Raw genomic sequence first — 24,052 nt, 5'->3', positions numbered from 1 at the left:
TTCATGTCCTCCCTCGAGACTTTCCTCTCTTCTCTTTCCACTATGACTTGTCCCAACCAGGCAGTCACCTTCTATAACTCTTCTCTAACCACTGCTCTCGACTCTGTGGCCCCCCTCTCCTCTGTCCCCCTCCGCCGCTCCAAACGCCAACCCTGGCACACCAAACTAACACGTTTCTTACAAAAATGCTCATGCTCCGCTGAACGCTCCTGGAGGAGATCTCGCTCTCTGGCGGACTTCCTCCATTTCAATTTTATTCTCTCCTCCTACAGCTCTGCTCTTTCCCTCGCCAAGCAATCCTTTTTCAAGCACTCATCTCTTCTCAGTCCTCCTGTCCACGCCGTCTCTTTGAAACTTTCAACACTCTCCTTCGCCCCCCTCCTCCTCCCCTCTCATCCTCCCCCGCTGCCACTGACTGCCTCCTCCTTCATCTCCAAAATTGAGGATATCCGACACGACATCTCCCGCCGTCACCCCTCTGCTACCCCCCTGCCCCCTCTATCCCTCCCCTCCATCTATCCCACCCTGTCCTCCTTCCATCCGACTTCAGAAAAGGAAGTCCACTCCCTCATCTTATCCTCCCCCCCCACCACCTGCCCCCTGGACCCCTCCCCTCCCGTCTTCTCCGCTCCCTCTCCCCCAGTGCCTGCGCCCACCTTGCTCACTTCTTTAACCTGTCCCTCTCCACCGGCATCTTCCCCTCACCATTCAAACATGCTCTGGTCTCACCTATTCTCAAAAAACCCAACCTCGACCCCTCATTACCCACTAAGTGCTGCCCCATCTCTCTTCTCCCTTTCGCCTCCAAATTACTTGAACGACTAGTCTACAGCCGTCTCACAAGCTACCTCTCTGACAACTCCATCCTCGATCCACTACAATCTGGCTTTCGCCCACTCCACTCAACTGAGACTGCCCTGGTGAAAGTCACTAATGACCTGCTTTCTGCCAAATCCAGGGGCCACTTATCTCTGCTCATCCTTCCGGACCTCTCTGCTGCCTTTGATACCGTAGATCATCCTCTCCTCCTCGGCACACTCCAAAACGCGGGCCTCTCTAGCACTGTCCTTGACTGGTTTTCTTCTTACCTCACTAACCGCTCCTTCTCTGTGTCTGCCTCAAGCACCACCTCACACCCTTCCATCCTTCCTGTTGGTGTCCCTCAGGGTTCTGTTCTCCCTGTATACCTCTTCCCTGGGTGCGCTCATTAACTCATTTGGCCTTCAATACCACCTCTATGCTGATGACACACAACTCTACCTCTCATCTCCTGATCTGTCCCCCTCTGTCCTCTCTCAGGTTTCGAGCTGCCTCTCTGCAATCTCCTCCTGGATGTCTGAACGCTCTCTAAAGCTCAACATGGACAAAATGGAACTCATCATCTTCCCCCCATCCAGAGCAACACCCCCGACCAATATCTCCATCATTGTTGACAACACCACCCTCTCCCCCGTTCCCCAACTCCGCTGCCTGGGCGGCACTCTTGACTCCTCCCTCTCCTTTGCACCCCACATCCAAGCTCTGGCACAATCCTGTCGTTTCCAGATACGCAACATTGCTCGTATCAGGCCATATCTCTCCCAGAGTGCAACTAAACTCATCATCCACTCACTGGTCATCTCACGACTTGACTACTGCAATGTCCTCCTCACTGGCCTCGTTTGCTCCCATCTTGCTCCCCTCCAATCTGTCCTGAACTACGCAGCTAGGCTTATCTTCCTCTCACGCCGCACCACATCTGCCACTCCCCTTCAACAAAATCTACACTGGCTCCCATTCCCCTACAGAATCCTCTTCAAACTCCTCACCCTTACATACAAGGCCATCTCTATTTCCACTGCTCCCTACATCTCCAACCTCCTTTCCCTTCATACTCCCTCCCGCCCCCTACGGTCGACTAATGACCGTCGCCTCTCCACCACCCTGGTTACTGCTACCCATGCACGAGTTCAGGATTTTGCCTGTGCTGCACCCCTTCAGTGGAACGCACTCCCCCACTCCATTAGACTCTCCCCAACCTTGCAAAGCTTCAAACGGGCACTAAAAACCCACCTATTCATCAAAGATTACCCTTCTGATGCATAACCCAGAGCTGAAGCCGCGCCTCCAACCCCCCTGCCTCATGCCGTGAACATCTCAGCTTTGCTTGCATACTGCCATCAGGCTACCTCCCACTTGCCTGCACCTCTTGTCATCTGTCTGCCGCCCCTCCCCAATAGATTGTTAGCTGTTCAGAGCAGGGCCCTCTTTCCTCTGGTTATCTAAGCCCTCGTCTCAACACATTTCACTCACAGCTCTCCCCTACTCAATGACAATCTTTATCCTGCTAGTAAAGGCTCATCTCCATCTATGACCACCAGCCTCTAGTAGTACGATGATCACTCCCTCAATACTTACATCTTAGCTGTACTATGTCTTGAGAATGTGTGGTGCTCTGTTACCTGTACTCTATTTCTGTTATTTATTTACTGTAATGCAATGTTTTGTCCCCTGTACTGTCCTTTGTATGGCGCTGCAAAACACATGTGGCGCCTTATAAATAAAATGTAATAATAATAATAATAATCAGACCTATGATATCATAATCAGGCATGTAACCTCAGAATCAGGCCCATGATGTCATAATCAGGCACGTAACCTCAGAAGCAGAACGTAACCTCAGAATCAGGCCCATGATGTCATAATCAGGCACATAACCTCAGAATCAGACACGTAACCTCAGAATCAGACCCATGATGTCCGAATCAGATACGGAACCTCAGAATCAGGCCCATGATGTCCTAATCAGGTCTGTCACCTCCGAAAAAAACAGGCCCGTAACCTCCAAAACAGGCCAATAACCTCAGATCAGGCCCAGAATGTCATAATCAGGCACGTAACCTCAGATCAGGCCCATGATGTCAGAATCAGGCATGTAACCTCAGAATCAAGCACGTAACCTCAGAATCAGGCCCATGATGTCATAATCAGGCATGTAACCTCAGAATCAGGCATGTAACCTCAGAATCAAGAACAGATGTCATAATCAGGCATGTAACCTCAGAATCAGGCCCATGATGTCATAATCAGGCATGTAACCTCAGAATCAGGTCCATGATGTCAGAATCAGGCATGTAACCTCAGAATCAAGCACGTAACCTCAGAATCAGGCCCATGATGTCATAATCAGGCATGTAACCTCAGAATCAGGCACGTAACCTCAGAATCAGGCCCATGATGTCATAATCAGCAAGGTAACCTCAGAATCAGGCACGTAACCTCAGAATCAGGCCCATGATGTCATAATCAAGCACGTAACCTCAGAATCAGGTCCATGATGTCAGAATCAGGCACATAACCTCAGAATCAAGCACGTAACCTCAGAATCAGGCCCATGATGTCAGAATCAGGCATGTCCTCAGAATCAGGCCCATGATGTCATAATCAGCAAGGTAACCTCAGAATCAGACATGTAACCTCAGAATCAGACCTATGATGTCAGAATCAGGCATGTAACCTCAGAATCAGGCATGTAACCTCAGAATCAAGAACAGATGTCATAATCAGGCATGTAACCTCAGAATCAGGCCCATGATGTCATAATCAGGCATGTAACCTCAGAATCAGGCCCATGATGTCATAATCAAGCACGCAACCTCAGAATCAGGCCCATGATGTCATAATCAGGCATGTAACCTCAGAATCAGGCATGTAACCTTAGAATCAGGCCCATGATGTCATAATCAGCAAGATAACCTCAGAATCAGACACGTACCTCAGAATCAGACCTATGATGTCAGAATCAGGCATGTAACCTCAGAATCAGGCATGTAACCTCAGAATCAAGAACAGATGTCATAATCAGGCATGTAACGTCAGAATCAGGCCCATGATGTCATAATCAGGCATGTAACCTCAGAATCAGGCCCATGATGTCATAATCAAGCACGTAACCTCAGAATCAGGCCCATGATGTCATAATCAGCAAGATAACCTCAGAATCAGACACGTACCTCAGAATCAGACCTATGATGTCAGAATTAGGCATGTAACCTCAGAATCAGGCATGTAACCTCAGAATCAGGCCCATGATGTCATAATCAGGCACGTAACCTCAGATCAGGCCCATGATGCCATATTCAGGCACATAACCTCAGATCAGGTCCATGATGTCATAATCAGGCACGTAACCTCAGAATCAGGCCCATGATGTCATAATCAGGCACGTAACCTCAGAAGCAGAACGTAACCTCAGAATCAGGCCCATGATGTCATAATCAGGCACATAACCTCAGAATCAGACACGTAACCTCAGAATCAAGCACGTAACCTCAGAATCAGGCCCATGATGTCAGAATCAGGCATGTAACCTCAGAATCAGGCCCATGATGTCATAATCAGCAAGGTAACCTCAGAATCAGACACGTAACCTCAGAATCAGACCTATGATGTCATAATCAGGCATGTAACCTCAGAATCAGGCACGTAACCTCAGAATCAGAACGTAACCTCAGAATCAGTCCCATGATGTCATAATCAGGCACATAACCTCAGAATCAGACACGTAACCCCAGACTCAGACCCATGATGTCCGAATCAGATACGTAACCTCCGAATCAGGGCCATGATGTCCTAATCAGTTCTGTCACCTCCGAAACTGGCCCATAACCTCAGATCAGGCCCACAATGTCATAATTAGGCACGTAACCTCAGAATCAGACACGTAACCTCAGAATCAAACCTATGATATCATAATCAGGCATGTAACCTCAGAATCAGGCATGTATCCTCAGAATCAGGCCCATGATGTCATAATCAGGCATGTAACCTCAGAATCAGACCCATGATGTCATAGTCAGGCCCGTAACCTCCGAAACAGGCCCCTAACCTCCGAAACAGGCCCATGATGTCATAATCAGGCACGTAACCTCAGAATCAGACCCATGATGTCCGAATCAGATACGTATCCTCAGAATCAGGTCCATGATGTCATAATCAGGCCCGTCACCTCCGAAACAGGCCCGTAACCTCCAAAACAGGCCCATAACCTCAGATCAGGCCCGCGATGTCATAATCAGGCACGTAACCTCAGATCAGGCCCATGATGTCAGAATCAGGCACGTAACCTCAGAATCAGACCTATGATATCATAATCAGGCATGTATCCTCAGAATCAGGCCCATAATGTCATAATCAGGCATGTAACCTCAGAATCAGATCCATGATGTCATAGTCAGGCCCGTAACCTCCGAAACAGGCCCATGATGTCATAATCAGGCACGTAACCTCAGAATCAGGCACGTAACCTCAGAATCATGCCCATGATGTCATAATCAGGCACATAACCTCAGAATCAGACACGTAACCTCAGAATCAGACCCATGATGTCCGAATCAGGCCCGTATCCTCCAAAACAGGCACGTAACCTCAGAATCAGGCCCATGTCGTCATAATCAGACCTGTAACATCAGAATCAAGCCCATAACCTTAGATACGGTTTTTGCTTTTTTTAAACCTTAATCTGTATATTTCACAACCTGCTGGTGGCCCATTATTACAGGTTTAGTCGGTGACTAAACAGACAATAACATTCTAGAGTTGGAGCATCACTAAAACTGAGAGTTCCAATACACAGCTGGACACATGGTCGGCCATAAATTATAAGTATTAAAATTGCATTTCTATTTTCCACACAAAAATTATGCAATTTTTGTACTTTTATATATTTAGGGAAACATTGGGGCTTATAGTGTACGGGATCAATATGCCCACGTGGAATTGGCCTCACCTCCTCCCCTTCATTTTCAGCCCCAGGCCCATGAGGCCTTTATCCGGCCCTGCTTACATTGGAGGGTTCAGTGCTTTATGCCCAAAGCTGGCATCTGCCAACAACACAGAGTTGAGTTTGTTGACCATGATGAAAGTTAGCGAGTGGCTTTCAACAACTGTTCCAGAGAATATTGATTCTGAAAGTCTTAGAATATGCTGACAGAATGCACCTTAATGGTGAGGTAACATATGCCATTTTGAGGGCCGGTCTACATTTGCTAAATTCTGAAGGAACGACAAACATCTGAAAAGCAAAGTTCCATCTCCAAATGATGTGACTGAGAAAGGCAAAAAAAAGTAAAGACTGATAAGACTCGGATGGAAAGAGAATACCATCTTTGGGAGAACATCATGACCTGGTCATATAACAGTACTGTCTTGGATCCCAGAGTTATGCCAAAGACCAGCAGTCAGGGAGTACTTACTGCAAGCCACCTCACTAGTAAAATCATCCATAAAAGAGAAAGGAAAGAAAGAAAGAGGGCACTGTGAAAAGGGTACAACCTTCCACACCTGATCATTAGAGATCTAAGTATTATGAAGAAGACATGACTGTAAGAACTCCACCATAGCTAGAACTTCCTGATGGGAAGAATTTCTAGTCATACCATGAGAATTCCAAATAAGTGGGCTGCTGATGTTTCCCTCGTCCATAACCTCATTTGTATTATAGAAAAGCATTATCCTTCAATAGCATGACCTTGACTTCCATTGTGTTAAAGCCATAAGCAATAACTTATCATCAGATGGTAGCATTGGTTGAAAGATGCTGTGGACCATCAGACTGTAGATTGATGACATATGAGTACTGGGCCTTCCTGGGCTAATCTGGGTCTAAAAGGATAACTGAAATTATTTCCCATCAGAAACACTGTCAGTAAATAAGAGATATACTGTAGCAGTCAACAATGACCGGGGCATGGTCACTGTTTCATTAAATACCAATACCACTGAGCAAATAGAAAGCATGATCCATCGATAAAGTCTGAACCAAGATCTACCAGTGGGGTGCCATCAGTAAACTACTATATGTGAATACAGGAGGGGCTAATTCTTCCTATGCCTACACTGAGAGAGGAAGGTTCTCCCTCACCCTGCGGACTGACTGATAACTGTAGTGCGTATGAGTTTCTCATCTTCAGGGCAGTGAGAGCTGTTGGAACGGCTATAGATCCTTGACATCTACAGATGTGTCCGCATACACCCATCCTCCTACACCTGCCAAGGATTTTGCAATTTAGTAATTCCAAGAGACCTTTTCACAAAATATGCAACTTATTCATATAACTAATGCAACACAATATCAATGCCAGGGTAACCCGAGTAAAGAAGCTTTCCAGACTCAACCCACCTAGGGATCTTCCATTGCTTTTCTTATTGGAGCTCACCTGCCTTGGTAGATGATATAACGTATAGCAGGGCTGGCCAAAATGGTCCTCGAGATCTACCAACAGGTAATGTTTTCCAGGCCTCCTGGAGATCTGTAGAATTGTCAGTTAGGAATGAATGCAGCACATCTTAATTAGTAATGACAACACCTGTGCACTAGCTAGGTAGTCTGGAAAATGTGAACTGTTGGTAGATCTTGAGGACTGGTTTGGCCAGCCCTGCCGTATACTGTATCAGGGAGTTGTCTCTCTTCCTATGCAAAGCATGATGGCAGTCCAAGGTACAAGGACTGACTAGTTCATGTTATGCATGGGGGACTGGCATTCAGGTGGACATGTCAACTTGTTATAGTAGACCCTTAAAACGTAGTCTACATCCACCATTCGGTGCTCCTCCCACCCCCACTGCTCATTTGTGATGAAAGTTTTTTTTTTATGGCAGTCTCAGTTAATATATTAAATTACCTATGATAACCGGCCAGGTACTAGGACTGACTAGTTCATGTTATGCATGGGGGACTGGCATTCAGGTGGACATGTCAACTTGTTATAGTAGACCCTTAAAACGTAGTCTACATCCACCATTCAGTGCTCCTCCCACCCCCACTGCTCATTTGTGATGAAAGCTTTTTTTTTATGGCAGTCTCAGTTAATATATTAAATTACCTATGATAACCGGCCAGTTGGGTACCAGGTTGAGTTTGTACTGGGTTATTATGCCTTGTTTGATAAGCTGAGATGGGGACGATGGCTGGACGTGTGACATTGCGGGGTCACAAACATTATTTTCTTTAACGGTCACAAAAAGGGAGCGATCCCTAATCCCATTGTCCACGAACACGTATGTACCGGGATCTCCAAACACGTGAGCGAATCTACACAAAACAGGCAAAGTACGTCCATTATTCTGTTTGCATTAGTAACAATAACAAAACCCTGATCACACAGCGGTTACCTGGAAACATTGACGTTGGTCTCCCTGATAAGATGATCCAGTCTCCTGAAGGCCCCAAAGTCCCAGTGTGGGTTGGTATTATATAGGTGGTCTTTCTGATACACTGGGTAGTGGCCGGACACCCGCTCTGCAATAACAAACAAGTGTTGTCTAAGTATGAAAGGAAATCATCATTGTGGCAGACTGTGTCCCTGACGTTGGTGAAAATGCTCAAATTCAATGTATACACATTTGCTGAAATAAAACCATATACAGTACTATAGTTTTCACAACTTTTCATTGGTGATTCCCAGCAATGAATTAGATTTCTATGTGTATGTATTAGAGACAGCGCATATATAACTGGCGAGCACTGACATCATCAGACATAAGGGGGCTGATTCCGAGTCGGCGCAGACGCGCTTGTGGCTGAGACGTTATGCTACTGCTGCTACAAAGCTCTTCCCAAGTGTACACCCCTGCGCTCGAATATGCCAGGACTGGGAAGCCCTCCTCCTGCGTCTATGGGCCCTATATCCAGATTGGTGCGTCTTTACTTGCCACCATCTGTCGCTCCATGGAAGCATGAACCAGCTCTATGTTATATACAGATTCCCCATCCGAGTATGGCGTCCCATGTGCGTCTTTGTACGGAACTGCTTTCCCCAACGCACCCACGCCGCACCTCTGACATTCCCATATGATGCAACATCTTTTGTGAGTCTTTTAGCCACCTCCATTACTTCCCAGTCACCGGCCAGGAATGCCGCATACATTTCTACTACCGTGTGCTCAAATATGTCCTGCAACTCTGTACCAACAAAATTGGGAAGCATGCAGTGCGACTCAGATGCAGGCAGTGCAGGATGTAACCCTGCTGCACATAGTGCGCAATGCAATTCAAATGCATGCACTGCAAATCAGACGTTTGTGCAGACAAAAACATCACTGCGTCCTACATTGCCGCTGTTTCCGCCTTAGTATCGGCCTCTAAGACCGACAGCTCCCATTTATAGCATCTTTTACATTGTAACTACTGTCTACAAATGCCCATAGTAGGGCAAGATATAATCTTCTCTGGTTCCGGCAACATTAAGTACACCGTGTGTGAGCGCGGAGTCAGAGACAGCGGAATGGTCACTAGCTCATTCTTACTGAAAAGGATTAAACCGAGTTCAGCTCTGCTTACACCTGCTGCTGCACCGAGTACTCCCCAGCTCCGCTTACACCTGCTGCTGCACAGAGTACTCCCCAGCTCCACTTACACATGCTGCTACACTGAGTACTCCCCAGCTCCGCTTACACCTGCTGCTGCACACAGTACTCCCCAGCTCCGCTTACACCTGCTGCTGCACTGAGTACTCCCCCAGCTCCGCTTACACCTGCTGCTGCACCGTGTACTCCCCAGCTCCGCCTACACCAGCTGCTGCACCGAGTACTCCCCAGCTCCGCTTATACCTGCTGCTGCACCGAGTACTCCCCAGCTCCGCCTACACCTGCTGCTGCACCGAGTACTCCCCAGCTCCGCTTATACCTGCTGCTGTACCGAGTACTCCCCAGCTCCGCTTACACCTGCTGCTGCACAGAGTACTCACCAGCTCCGCTTACACCTGCTGCTGCACCGAGTACTCCCCAGCTCCGCTTACCCCTGCTGCTGCACCGAGTACTCCCCAGCTCCGCTTACACCTGCTGCTGCACCGAGTACTCCCCAGCTCCACTTACACATGATGCTGCACCGAGTACTCCACAGCTCCGCTTACACCTGCTGCTGCACCGAGTACTCCCCAGCTCCACTTACACATGCTGCTACACTGAGTACTCCCCAGCTCCGCTTACACCTGCTGCTGCACTGAGTACTCCCATAGCTCCGCTTACACCTGCTGCTGCACCGAGTACTCCCCAGCTCCACTTACACATGCTGCTGCACCGAGTACTCCCCAGCTCCGCTTACACCTGCTGCTGCACACAGGACTCCCCAGTTCCGCTTACACCTGCTGCTGCACTGAGTACTCCCCCAGCTCCGCTTACACCTGCTGCTGCACCGAGTACTCCCCAGCTCCGCCTACACCTGCTGCTGCACAGAGTACTCCCCAGCTCCGCTTATACCTGCTGCTGTACCGAGTACTCCCCAGCTCCGCTTACACCCTGCTGCTACACTGAGTACTCCCCAGCTCTGCTTATACCTGCTGCTGCACCGAGTACTCCCCAAATCCGCTTACACCTGCTGCTGCACAGAGTACTCACCAGCTCCGCTTACACCTGCTGCTGCACCGAGTACTCCCCAGCTCCGCTTACCCCTGCTGCTGCACCGAGTACTCCCCAGCTCCGCTTACACCTGCTGCTGCACCGAGTACTCCCCAGCTCCACTTACACATGATGCTGCACCGAGTACTCCACAGCTCCGCTTACACCTGCTGCTGCACCGAGTACTCCCCAGCTCCACTTACACATGCTGCTAAACTGAGTACTCCCCAGCTCCGCTTACACCTGCTGCTGCACTGAGTACTCCCCCAGCTCCGCTTACACCTGCTGCTGCACCGTGTACTCCCCAGCTCCGCCTACACCTGCTACTGCACCGAGTACTCCCCAGCTCCGCTTATACCTGCTGCTGTACCGAGTACTCCCCAGCTCCGCTTACACCCTGCTGCTACACTGAGTACTCCCCAGCTCTGCTTATACCTGCTGCTGCACCGAGTACTCCCCACCTCCGCTTACACCTGCTGCTGCACCGAGTACTCCCCACCTCCGCTTACACCCTGCTGCTGCACTGAGTACTCCCCAGCTCCGCTTACACCCTGCTGCTGCACGAGTACTCCCCAGCTCCACTTACACATGATGCTGCACCGAGTACTCCACAGCTCCGCTTACACCTGCTGCTGCACCGAGTACTCCCCAGCTCCTCTTACACCTGCTGCTGCACCGAGTACTCCACAGCTCCGCTTACACCTGCTGCTGCACCGAGTACTCCCCAGCTCCACTTACACATGCTGCTACACTGAGTACTCCCCAGCTCCGCTTACACCTGCTGCTGCACTGAGTACTCCCCAGCTCCGCTTACACCTGCTGCTGCACCGTGTACTCCCCAGCTCCGCCTACACCTTCTACTGCACCGAGTACTCCCCAGCTCCGCTTATACCTGCTGCTGTACCGAGTACTCCCCAGCTCCGCTTACACCCTGCTGCTACACTGAGTACTCCCCAGCTCTGCTTATACCTGCTGCTGCACCGAGTACTCCCCACCTCCGCTTACACCTGCTGCTGCACCGAGTACTCCCCACCTCCGCTTACACCCTGCTGCTGCACTGAGTACTCCCCAGCTCCGCTTACACCCTGCTGCTGCACTGAGTACTCCCCAGCTCTGCCTGCATCCTGCTGCTGCATTGAGCACTCCTCAGCTCTGCCTGTGTCTGCTGCTGCACAGAGTACTCCCCAACTCTGCCTGCGTCTGCTGCTGCACTGAGTAATCACCAGCTCTGCCTGCACCCTGCTGCTGCACGAGTACTCCCGAGCTCTGCCTGCACCCTGCTGCTGCACTGAGTACTCCCCAGCTCTGCCTGCGTCTGCTGCTGCACGAGTACTCCCCAGCTCTGACTGCAACCTGCTGCTGTACCGAATATTCCCCAGCTCTGCCTTCATCCTGCTGCTGCACTGAGTACTCCCCAACTCTGCCTGCAACCTGCTGCTGCACCGAGTACTCCCCAGCTCTGCCTACACCCTGCTGCTGCACTGAGTACTCCCCAGCTGTGCCTGCATCTGCTGCTGTACCGAGTACTCCCCAGCTCTGCCTGCGCCTGCTGCTGCACTGGGTACTCCCCAGCTTTGCCTGCACATTGCTGCTGCAGCGAGTACTCCCGAGCTCTGCCTGCACCCTGCTGCTGCACTGAGTACTCCCCAGCTGTGCCTGCATCTGCTGCTGTACCGAGTACTCCCCAGCTCTGCCTGCGCCTGCTGCTGCACTGGGTACTCCCCAGCTTTGCCTGCACATTGCTGCTGCAGCGAGTACTCCCCAGCTCCGCTTATACCTGCTGCTGCACCGAGTACTCACCAGCTCCGCTTACACCTGCTGCTGCACCGAGTACTCCCCAGCTCCGCTTACACCTGCTGCTGCACCGAGTACTCCCCAGCTCCGCTTACACCTGCTGCTGCACCGAGTACTCCCCAGCTCCGCTTACACCTGCTGCTGCACCGAGTACTCCCCAGCTCCACTTACACATGATGCTGCACCGAGTACTCCACAGCTCCGCTTACACCTGCTGCTGCACCGAGTACTCCCCAGCTCCACTTACACATGCTGCTACACTGAGTACTCCCCAGCTCCGCTTACACCTGCTGCTGCACACAGTACTCCCCAGCTCCGCTTACACCTGCTGCTGCACTGAGTACTCCCCCAGCTCCGCTTACACCTGCTGCTGCACCGTGTACTCCCCAGCTCCGCCTACACCAGCTGCTGCACCGAGTACTCCCCAGCTCCGCTTATACCTGCTGCTGTACCGAGTACTCCCCAGCTCCGCTTACACCCTGCTGCTACACTGAGTACTCCCCAGCTCTGCTTATACCTGCTGCTGCACCGAGTACTCCCCAACTCCGCTTACACCTGCTGCTGCACCGAGTACTCCCCACCTCCGCTTACACCCTGCTGCTGCACTGAGTACTCCCCAGCTCCGCTTACACCCTGCTGCTGCACTGAGTACTCCCCAGCTCTGCCTGCATCCTGCTGCTGCATTGAGCACTCCTCAGCTCTGCCTGCGTCTGCTGCTGCACAGAGTACTCCCCAACTCTGCCTGCGTCTGCTGCTGCACTGAGTAATCACCAGCTCTGCCTGCGCCCTGCTGCTGCACGAGTACTCCCGAGCTCTGCCTGCACCCTGCTGCTGCACCGAGTACTCCCCAGCTCTGCCTGCGTCTGCTGCTGCACTGAGTACTCCCCAGCTCTGCCTGCAACCTGCTACTGTACCAAGTACTCCCGAGCTCTACCTGCATCTGCTGCTGCACTGAGTACTCCCCAACTCTGCCTGCGTCTGCTGCTGCATACTGCAGCTGCTGCTGCCCCAACTCTGCCTGCGTCTGCTGCTGCACACAGTACTCCCCAGCTCCGCTTACACCTGCTGCTGCACTGAGTACTCCCCCAGCTCCGCTTACACCTGCTGCTGCACCGTGTACTCCCCAGCTCCGCCTACACCAGCTGCTGCACCGAGTACTCCCCAGCTCCGCTTATACCTGCTGCTGTACCGAGTACTCCCCAGCTCCGCTTACACCCTGCTGCTACACTGAGTACTCCCCAGCTCTGCTTATACCTGCTGCTGCACCGAGTACTCCCCAACTCCGCTTACACCTGCTGCTGCACCGAGTACTCCCCACCTCCGCTTACACCCTGCTGCTGCACTGAGTACTCCCCAGCTCCGCTTACACCCTGCTGCTGCATTGAGCACTCCTCAGCTCTGCCTGCGTCTGCTGCTGCACAGAGTACTCCCCAACTCTGCCTGCGTCTGCTGCTGCACTGAGTAATCACCAGCTCTGCCTGCGCCCTGCTGCTGCACGAGTACTCCCGAGCTCTGCCTGCACCCTGCTGCTGCACCGAGTACTCCCCAGCTCTGCCTGCGTCTGCTGCTGCACTGAGTATTCCCCAGCTCTGCCTGCAACCTGCTACTGTACCAAGTACTCCCGAGCTCTACCTGCATCTGCTGCTGCACTGAGTACTCCCCAACTCTGCCTGCGTCTGCTGCTGTACTGAGTACTCCCCAAGACCGCCTGCACCCTGCTGCTGTGACGAGTACTCCCGAGCTCTGCCTGCATCTGCTGCTGCACTGAGTACTCCCCAGCTCTGCCTGCTGCTGCACCGAGTACTCCCCAGCTCTGCCTGCTGCTGCACTGAGTACTCCCCAGCTCTGCCTGCTGCTGCACTGAGTACTCCCCAGCTCTGCCTGCTGCTGCACCGAGTACTCCCCAGCTCTGCCTGCTGCTGCACTGAGTACTCCCCAGCTCTGCCTGCACCCTGCTGCTGCACTGAATAGATCTGGGCATCGAGCTATAAATCTAGGGATGGAATCAAATTACAGACCAGCATTCGGCGCAAAATTCCTGCAGTGCCATTTCTATGCCACACTAGGTTGGCGCAGGCCAGACCGTACATACTAGTGGAATGGGGGTTTTGTAACCTATAATATCTGCACAGAATCTACCTCTTGTCATACAGATGGTAAATCTGATCTGAAGACTGATTGTAACATATAGTGTAAGCATATATTGCGTTTACTGTAAACGTGATTGGTATAATGTGTAGGTGATGTACCCGGCAGCCCCACCAGCCACCAGCAATGTACAGCTGTACTTACCGTTCGGTGGGACACTGAGCTGGAACAGGACAACATCGCCCCGCCTGAGACACAGGATGGGGTTTGGGATCCTGGGCAGAGATCCGGTGTTTGCCCACGTGGCGCCCTGATTTCCATCCCGTGCTTTCCTCGGTGTTGGTACTGACCACGAGCCTACTAAGGATATTGGATAATATGTCAGAGCTGTACCAGTGATCATTAGAATGAAGCATTTTATCCATACGGATATCACTGTGGAGAAATAGGAATGGTCTCACCTGTAAGAAAGGCTTCGATGACCTGTGCACTGGACAGTATTACACCATATACTCCCGCGGGGCCAAACAGCGCAAGGTGCACCTGCTCACTGCTCCACACGTGCTGGTCCGGCCCGAGGACATTCACCACCTCCTGGGTAAGGTAGAGACAAATGTGCAAGTGTTCTAGGACATAGATAAAGGCGAGGAGGGTATATCTGTATAGGTAAGTAGCCTATTGGTGCTGTAACACTAGTCTAGTACGACAGCCACATAGCACTCATTAGCACAACAAATTGTCATGACCTCATGTACTACGGGTCTAACTCAGACCTGGTCGCTCGCTAGCGTTTTTTGCAGCGCTGCAATCAGGTCATAACTGGGCATGCATATGCACCGCAATGCGCAGGCGCGTCGCACAGGTACAAAGCGGATCGTTACTGTGCGATTACTTTTACGAAGAATCCATTTGCACAGAATATTGACAGGAAGAGGGCGTTTGTGGGCGGCAACTGACCATTTTCTGGGAGTGGTTGGAAAAACGCAGGTGTGTCCAAGCGTTTGCAGGGCGGGTGTCTGACGTCAATTCCGGCCCCGGACAGGCTGAAGTGATCGCAGCGGCTGAGTAAGTTCTGGGCAACACAGAAACTGCACAAGATCTGTTTGTGCCGCTCGACTACACATGCGATCGCACACTTGCACAGCTAAAATACACTCTCCTGTAGGCGGCGACTATCTGCTTGCAGCGCTGCAAAAAAACCCCTAGCGAGCAATCAGGTCTGAATTAGGCGCCATGCACAGAACCCGGCCGGGTGTAGCATCCTCTTGGGTGATGTTATGTGCCAGTAATCCTCCAAGGTGCATGTAGTCATGTGCATCACCCCACTGACTGGTGGTAAGTACCTGTGTCACACCTGGGAGGATTAGTGGCTGGGAAGTTGGTATAGAAAGGAGCGGGGTTATGCAGGTTTGGGGAACTGTCCCTATGGGGGATATTCAATTGTTTGAAAAGTCAGTTGGGTGTCTGTTTTTTCCTATCTAGTAAACAGACACTCAACCGACTCTTCAAACATTTGAATTCCCCCCCCATGTGTCTCCTGGCTACAGCACCTCATACAGGGGAATAGAGTGTCAGCTGACTGGTGGAGATTGTATAATAGGAGCTTGGAAAAGGAGAACATAAGATTGAGAGGGAACAAGGAGAAATGAGAAGTAGCATTGTCACGATCGCGCCTGCATTCAGGACTCCTTCCAAGTTGGGTGGTCGTGACGTTGGTGTTTTGCAAATTATCCTTACAATAAAACATATCGGTCTGCCACCACCAAGGGGATTAGTTTAGGAAGGAGCCCCTCCCACAGCGGACCCTCGGTTCTGCTCTCAGTACAGTATATACGCTTTTATAATCAACAATACTATGAACAGAATATCAGAACTAGAAATTAAAGACCCTACTCAGTATCAGATTCTGCTACTGATTAAATTGCATGCTGGGGGGCCGCCCACCACGTTAATCGGCGGCCAGTGACGCAATCGCAAAACAATTGGGCCTGTATTAGGAGAGCTTAGCTAACCTCCCAGGCGTAGGAAGTTCCCCCCAGGGCTGCAGCTCCTCCAGAATGCCAGATTGGAGCATATATTGTATCTATTGATCTGTACAGGCGGCTTTGTTATAGCAAGGCTACGTCTTTCTCCAGAGATGCAGCAAGGTCTAGAGGCGCCCGGTTACGTCCTATTGTCTGCTGTTTAAATTGTTGTCCAAATTTGTGTGCGCTCAAAAGATTGATTACAGTTCCCCTCCCCCTACAAAAAAACATGGCACCCTTGCCCAGGCGTGTGAAGCCCCAATGTGCCCACAATTGGGAGGTATATTAAGTTATGCTGTCATAAGGACATATCCTCCAGCTGCACCTTTTTGGCAGGTACAGGACCTTTTTATTATGGTCTGTACCGATTTTTGTCTCTCCAAACTTCCATTGAAAGTATAGGAAAATGGACATGGACACGCCCCCTTTATCTGTGACCACGCCCCCTTTTCAAATTTGTACCAATTTTTGGGGGTCGTTCCGAGTTGATCGCTCGCTAGCCATTTTTAGCAGCCGTGCAAACGCTATGCCGCCGCCCACTGGGAGTGTATGTTAGCTTAGCAGAAGTGCGAACAGTTGTATCGCAGAGCGCTTGCAAAATTAAATTTCCGTAGTTTCAGAGTAGCTCAAAACCTACTCAGCGCTTGCGATCACTTCAGACCATTCAGTTCCGGATTTGACGTCACAAACACGCCCAGTGTTCGCCCAGCCATGCCTACGTTTTTTCTGGCACGCCTGCGTTTTCCCAAACACTCCCTGAAAACGGTCAGTTAACACCCAGAAATGCCCTCTTCCTGTCAATCACTCTGCGGCAACTAGTGCGACTGAAATGCATCACTAGACCCTGTGCAAAACGACATCATTCGTTGTGCCCGTACGTCACGCATGCGCAGAACTGCCGTTTTTTAGCCTGATCTGAATGACCACCTTTACGTGTAAAATGTTGGAGGGTATGTAAGGAGATGATATATAGCGCCATGTATACAGAGGTACATACTGGGCTGTAATAAATAGGGGCATTGTCAGTGAAAACAACTTTGTATTCTGGGATGGAAAAGTAATAGAAAGCGGGGTATAGGTGGTGTTCTGTAAATGATCTAGAACAGTGGTTCTCAAACTCGGTCCTCAGGACCCCACACGGTTCACGTTTTCCATGTCACCCAGCATCTGCACTGTGCTTCACCAACTGTCACATTTTAAAAATCTACAGGTGACCTGCAAAACATGAACTGTGTGGGGTCCTGAGGACCGAGTTTGAGAACCTGTGATCTAGAAGTTCAGCTTGTAACTTCTACAGATGATACACAATTACTGGATTTCTAACATACTGTATAAGGAGCAAGCACTCCATCTGCTGGCCTGAGAAGATATCACATTCATTCCTGTAAATGTCGTAGCTGTAATGATGGTTCCAGAAAAGTCTGTTGTCCTAATTAAATAATGTCTGCTAGAGACGTCATCTTTCAGGCTTTTTTTGGAACAGTGTACAAAAACATAAAACTCATGAATGACTGGCTTGCCGTCTCCTAGGTAACACGTTTGTTCTGTGGACTTGAGAGGATTACGACCAGTAAATAGAAGGTGATGCTGCCTTTGCTACGTGGGATGTACTCACTTTCAGTAGCCATGAAGTTACTGACTTTGGGGGTAATTCTAACCTGATCGCTGCACGATTTTTTGCAGATCTGCGATCGAATAGTCACCGCCTACAGGGGAGTGTATTTTATCTGTGAAAGTGTGCGAACGCATGTGTAGCAGAGCGGTACAAACAGATCTTGTGCAGTCTCTGCGCAGCCCAGAACTTACTCAGCCGCTGCGATCACTTCAGCCTGTCCGGGGCCGGAATTGACATCAAACACCCGCCCTGCAAACGCTTGGACACACCTGCGTTTTTACAGACACTCCCAGAAAACGGTCAGTTGCCACCCACAAACGCCTTCTTCCTGTCAGTCACCTTGCGATTGCCCGTGCAATCGCTTTTTTTGCACCATCCCGTCGCTGTGCATCGATCCCCGTTGCTGCGGTCCGTCGCACCTGCGCATTGCGGAGCATGCGCAGTTTGGACCTGATCGCAGGCTGTGAGAAAATGCGATCAGGCTGAATTACCCCTTTATACTGTGTTATTGCAGCGTCATCTAGATAGAATATTCCTTCCAGAACAGAATATACTTTGTCTTTGCTGCTACTGTTAATGCACCCAACCCAACAGCATGTTCTTTATAGTAGCTCTCCAGCTGCAGTAGAACTATAAGTCCCAGCATTCTTTGAACAAGGCCATCTTTTATTCACTTCTAAAATTGGCTTATGCACAGCCTTAGGTTGGCAGGTCATTCTATGACTTGTAGTCCTACATTGGCAGAAGAGCTAGAAGCTACCGAAGCCCGTCTACATTTCCCACACCCTAACCACCTATCTTATGCACATACAGGCTGAGCGCAAAGTGCGCATATTACGTGTCCCTCCCCCATTGGGGGGATAACACAGAGGAGACATAAAGTGTGTGTGTAAGATGCTCCACCAGATATAGGAATGTCTATCCCCTTGCTGCTCTCTCAGTAGCTGGTTGGTGGGACCTGGTGAGGACATAATGGGACATAGAATCTCCACGCACCACTTTCCTGCTCCTTCTCTTCTCAGATTCCTCAATTTGTAGTAGAAACTGCAGGTTGGGTCCAAAGGTCATTGATACCCGGGGCGCCTTCATCAGGCAGGAGCGATCACACAGTTCCTCTGCTGCAACATACTGAAGACAGTGGCACCTGCGCAACACAAACAAGACACCTGAGAACACCCCACGTGTCAACTGAGAACACCCACGTGACAACTGAGAACAGCCCACGTTACAACTGAGGACAGCCCATGTGACAACTGAGAAGCCCCACATGTCAACTGAGGACAGCCCACGTGACAACTGAGGACAGCCCCATGTGACATCTGAGGGCAGCCTACGATACACCGGAGGACAACCTACGAGACACCGGAGGTCAGCCTACGAGACACCTGACACACCCCACGTGCCTCCTAATGACAACCTACAAGAGACACCAGAGGACAGCCTACGAGACACCGGAGGACAGCCTACGAGACACCGGAGGACAGCCTACGAGACACCGGAGGACAGCCTACGAGACACCTGAGAATACCCCTCGTGCCTCCTTAGAATGCACCATGTGCCGCCTGAGAACGCCCCACGTGCCACCTGGGAACATAGCACGTGCCACCTGAGAAAGCCCCACGTGCCACCTGAGAACGGCCCACGTGCCACCTGGGAACGCCCCACATGCCACCTGAGGACATCCTACGAGACACAGGAGAACACCTATCGTGACAACTTAGAATGCCCCACGTGACACCTGAGAACACCCCACGACACCCGAGAACGCCCCAGCACTCACGCCTGGAGGATTTCTGTTGCTGGGAAACACGTAGAGTAATTAGTGATCAGCCAGTTATATAAAGTCACATATAAATGATAATAGAAATCCTCAATATCATGAGTTGTTGGTGGTGATTACAGAGTTACGTGGATCACTGTGACTAAAGGAACCTACTGAGTGATGTCTTCATTCATTTCTGCCTGACAGCCTTATATAATACATAACAGTACGGTAACCATAGTGCGGCAGGACTGACATTCCCAGCTCCGCGCTGAGCGTTCCCCCCGGGGTCCCGCAATACGGGGTACAATCGTGATGCTCTGGGGTAACACACTTCTTTGTAGATGCCAGGCGTACTGTAACACTGGAACAGCGTTCCTCCACCTGCAAATAAGAAAGGAACACAGAGGGGAATATTATATATATATATATATATATATATCCTGAGAGGCGCGTCATAAAAATGTGAACGAGCCCCAAAGCAGTCGGTAAGATCTACTTGTAGATGAAGAGACACTGATACCTCTCAGAGCTTGCTCGTGTAATGTGTTTCACAAGAGGTTCCTCATAAGTGGCCACGAGGAACCTGGGGCGGTATGTAGTGGAGTCAGAGTTTGACGGATGAACTCGGATGTTTTTTGAAAGAGGCAATCATCTAATAGGTACATGATTGTCCCTTTAAAAAACATCCGCGTTTATCCGGCATTGTGACCGCACCTGAATCCGCCCCATTGTGCCTTATAAATAATCCAGGGAAATGGCGCTGATGATCCCGTTGGAATGTGGTATCCGTTTGGCAGGTCAACCCTACTTAGGACGGCAGTCACTAGCTCGACCGCTATCGGTCGACATTGATATGGTAGACGTGGACAAATGGTCGACACATGAAAAGGTCGACGTGACCTTTTTTTAGAATTTTTTTTTTAATTGTAACTTTTTCATACTTTACCATCCACGTGGACTACGATTTGGAATAGTAACCTGGTCCGAGCGTAGCGGTAGCGGGGCGTGGCACCTTGCCCGCAGCATGGCAAGCGAAACAAGCCATGCAAGAGGACGCGGTGCACTAATTGGCGTTCCTGGTCATGTTACAGAAAAAATGACACCAAAAACAGTTAAAAAATCCATGTCGACCATTTTCATGTGTTAACTATTTCTCCATGTCGACCATGTCAATGTCGACCAACAGTGGTCGACTTAATGACTGTTGAATTTAACATGGTCGACCATTCACACCAGAACCCAGGAATGTATATACAGAATCTCTGATTTCCTTTTCTCCACAATAATGTAACAGCTACATACAGATGTGTGCTCATTCATTCCTGCTGCAGTACACTAAACCGCCGCTTTCAGCACGCCAGCTCACGAGAGAACCTTCAGGTATTGGGAGTCTACTTTGCTTGTTTTTTTGCCAAAAATGCGTCTTCTTCAAAACGTAATGTGACTAGGACGCACCAGGAGACTGCGCTGAGTAATGTGATATATGACACCTGTATACTGTGTGTGACTGCGGCTGTATATGGAGCACAATGTGACTAGGACGCACCTGGAGACTGCGCTGAGTAATGTGATATATGACACCTGTATACTGTGTGTGACTGAGGCTGTATACGGAGCACAATGTGACTAGGACGCACCAGGAGACTGCGCTGACTACTGTGATATGTGACACCTGTATACTGTGTGTGACTGAGGCTGTATATAGAGCACAATGTGACTAGGACGCACCAGGAGACTGCGCTGAGTAATGTGATATATGACACCTGTATACTGTGTGTGACTGAGGCTGTATACGGAGCACAACGTGACTAGGACGCACCAGGAGACTGCGCTGAGTAATGTGATATGTGACTCCTGTATACTGTGTGTGACTGAGGCTGTATACGGAGCACAATGTGACTAGGACGCACCAGGAGACTGCGCTGAGTAATGTGATATATGACACCTGTATACTGTGTGTGACTGAGGCTGTATACGGAGCACAATGTGACTAGGACGCACCAGGAGACTGCGCTGAGTAATGTGATATGTGACACCTGTATACTGTGTGTGACTGAGGCTGTATACAGAGCACAATGTGACTAGGACGCACCAGGAGACTGCGCTGAGTAATGTGATATGTGACATCTGTATACTGTGTGTGACTGAGGCTGTATACGGAGCACAATGTGACTAGGACGCACCAGGAGACTGCGCTGAGTAATGTGATATGTGACACCTGTATATTGTGTGTGACTGAGGCTGTATACAGAGCACAATGTGACTAGGACGCACCAGGAGACTGCACTACGTAATGTGATATATGACACCTGTATACTGTATGTGACTGAGGCTGTATACGGAGCAATGTGACTAGGACGCACCAGGAGACTGCGCTGAGTAATGTGATATATGACACCTGTATACTGTGTGTGACTGAGGCTGTATATGGAGCACAATGTGACTAGGACGCACCAGGAGACTGCGCTGAGTAATGTGATATATGACACCTGTATACTGTGTGTGACTGAGGCTGTATACGGAGCACAATGTGACTAGGACGCACCAGGAGACTGCGCTGACTACTGTGATATGTGACACCTGTATACTGTGTGTGACTGAGGCTGTATACAGAGCACAATGTGACTAGGACGCACCAGGAGACTGCGCTGAGTAATGTGATATATGACACCTGTATACTGTGTGTGACTGAGGCTGTATACGGAGCACAATGTGACTAGGACGCACCAGGAGACTGCGCTGAGTAATGTGATATGTGACTCCTGTATACTGTGTGTGACTGAGGCTGTATACGGAGCACAATGTGACTAGGACGCACCAGGAGACTGCGCTGAGTAATGTGATATATGACACCTGTATACTGTGTGTGACTGAGGCTGTATACGGAGCACAATGTGACTAGGACGCACCAGGAGACTGCGCTGAGTAATGTGATATGTGACACCTGTATACTGTGTGTGACTGAGGCTGTATACAGAGCACAATGTGACTAGGACGCACCAGGAGACTGCGCTGAGTAATGTGATATGTGACATCTGTATACTGTGTGTGACTGAGGCTGTATACGGAGCACAATGTGACTAGGACGCACCAGGAGACTGCGCTGAGTAATGTGATATGTGACACCTGTATATTGTGTGTGACTGAGGCTGTATACAGAGCACAATGTGACTAGGACGCACCAGGAGACTGCACTACGTAATGTGATATATGACACCTGTATACTGTATGTGACTGAGGCTGTATACGGAGCAATGTGACTAGGACGCACCAGGAGACTGCGCTGAGTAATGTGATATATGACACCTGTATACTGTGTGTGACTGAGGCTGTATATGGAGCACAATGTGACTAGGACGCACCAGGAGACTGCGCTGAGTAATGTGATATATGACACCTGTATACTGTGTGTGACTGAGGCTATATACGGAGCACAATGTGACTAGGACGCACCAGGAGACTGCGCTGAGTAATGTGATATATGACACCTGTATACTGTGTGTGACTGAGGCTGTATACGGAGCACAATGTGACGAGGACGCACCAGGAGACTGCACTGAGTAATGTGATATATGACACCTGTATACTGTGTGTAACTGAGGCTGTATATGGAGCAATGTGCCTAGGACGCACCAGGAGACTGCGCTGAGTAATGTGATATATGACACCTGTATACTGTGTGTGACTGAGGCTGTATACGGAGCACAATGTGACTAGGAGGCACCAGGAGCCTGCGCTGAGTAATGTGATGTATGACACCTGTATACTGTGTGTGACTGAGGCTGTACACGGAGCACAATGTGACTAGGACGCACCAGGAGACTGCGCTGAGTAATGTGATATATGACACCTGTATACTGTGTGTGACTGAGGCTGTATACGGAGCACAATGTGACTAGGAGGCACCCGGAGACTGCGCTGAGTAATGTGATTTATGACACCTGTATACTGTGTGTGACTGAGGCTGTATACGGAGCAATGTGACTAGGATGCACCAGGAGACTGCGCTGAGTAATGTGATATATGACACTTGTATACTGTGTGTGACTGAGGCTGTATACGGAGCACAATGTGACTAGGACGCACCAGGAGACTGCGCTGAGTAATGTGATATATGACACCTGTATACTGTGTGTGACTGAGGCTGTATACGGAGCACAATGTGACTAGGACGCACCAGGAGACTGCGCAGAGTAATGTGATATATGACACCTGTATACTGTGTGTGACTGAGGCTGTATACGGAGCACAATGTGACTGGGACGCACCAGGAGACTGCACTGAGTAATGTGATATATGACACCTGTATACTGTGTGTGACTGAGGCTGTATACGGAGCAATGTGACTAGGACGCACCAGGAGACTGCGCTGAGTAATGTGATATATGACAC

General features: G+C 50.1%; 1 protein-coding gene across 1 annotated transcript in view; it reads right to left on the bottom strand.

Moving 5' to 3' along the window:
• The window catches only part of LOC134965400 (uncharacterized), a 72,975-nt gene that overhangs the window by 5,984 nt on the left and 42,939 nt on the right, over positions 1 to 24,052 (bottom strand). Inside the window, exons 9-14 of the mRNA XM_063941861.1 lie at positions 19,914 to 20,041; positions 18,892 to 19,126; positions 14,718 to 14,850; positions 14,461 to 14,616; positions 8,152 to 8,278; positions 7,863 to 8,071 (exon numbers count right to left, since the gene is read on the bottom strand). Coding sequence (XP_063797931.1) covers positions 7,863 to 8,071; positions 8,152 to 8,278; positions 14,461 to 14,616; positions 14,718 to 14,850; positions 18,892 to 19,126; positions 19,914 to 20,041 — 988 coding nt within the window. The remainder of the gene's footprint in view (positions 1 to 7,862; positions 8,072 to 8,151; positions 8,279 to 14,460; positions 14,617 to 14,717; positions 14,851 to 18,891; positions 19,127 to 19,913; positions 20,042 to 24,052) is intronic.

This window comes from Pseudophryne corroboree, chromosome 10, assembly GCF_028390025.1.
Source record: "Pseudophryne corroboree isolate aPseCor3 chromosome 10, aPseCor3.hap2, whole genome shotgun sequence".
NCBI lineage: Eukaryota > Metazoa > Chordata > Amphibia > Anura > Myobatrachidae > Pseudophryne > Pseudophryne corroboree.
This window is presented reverse-complemented; position numbering and strand designations above follow the sequence as displayed.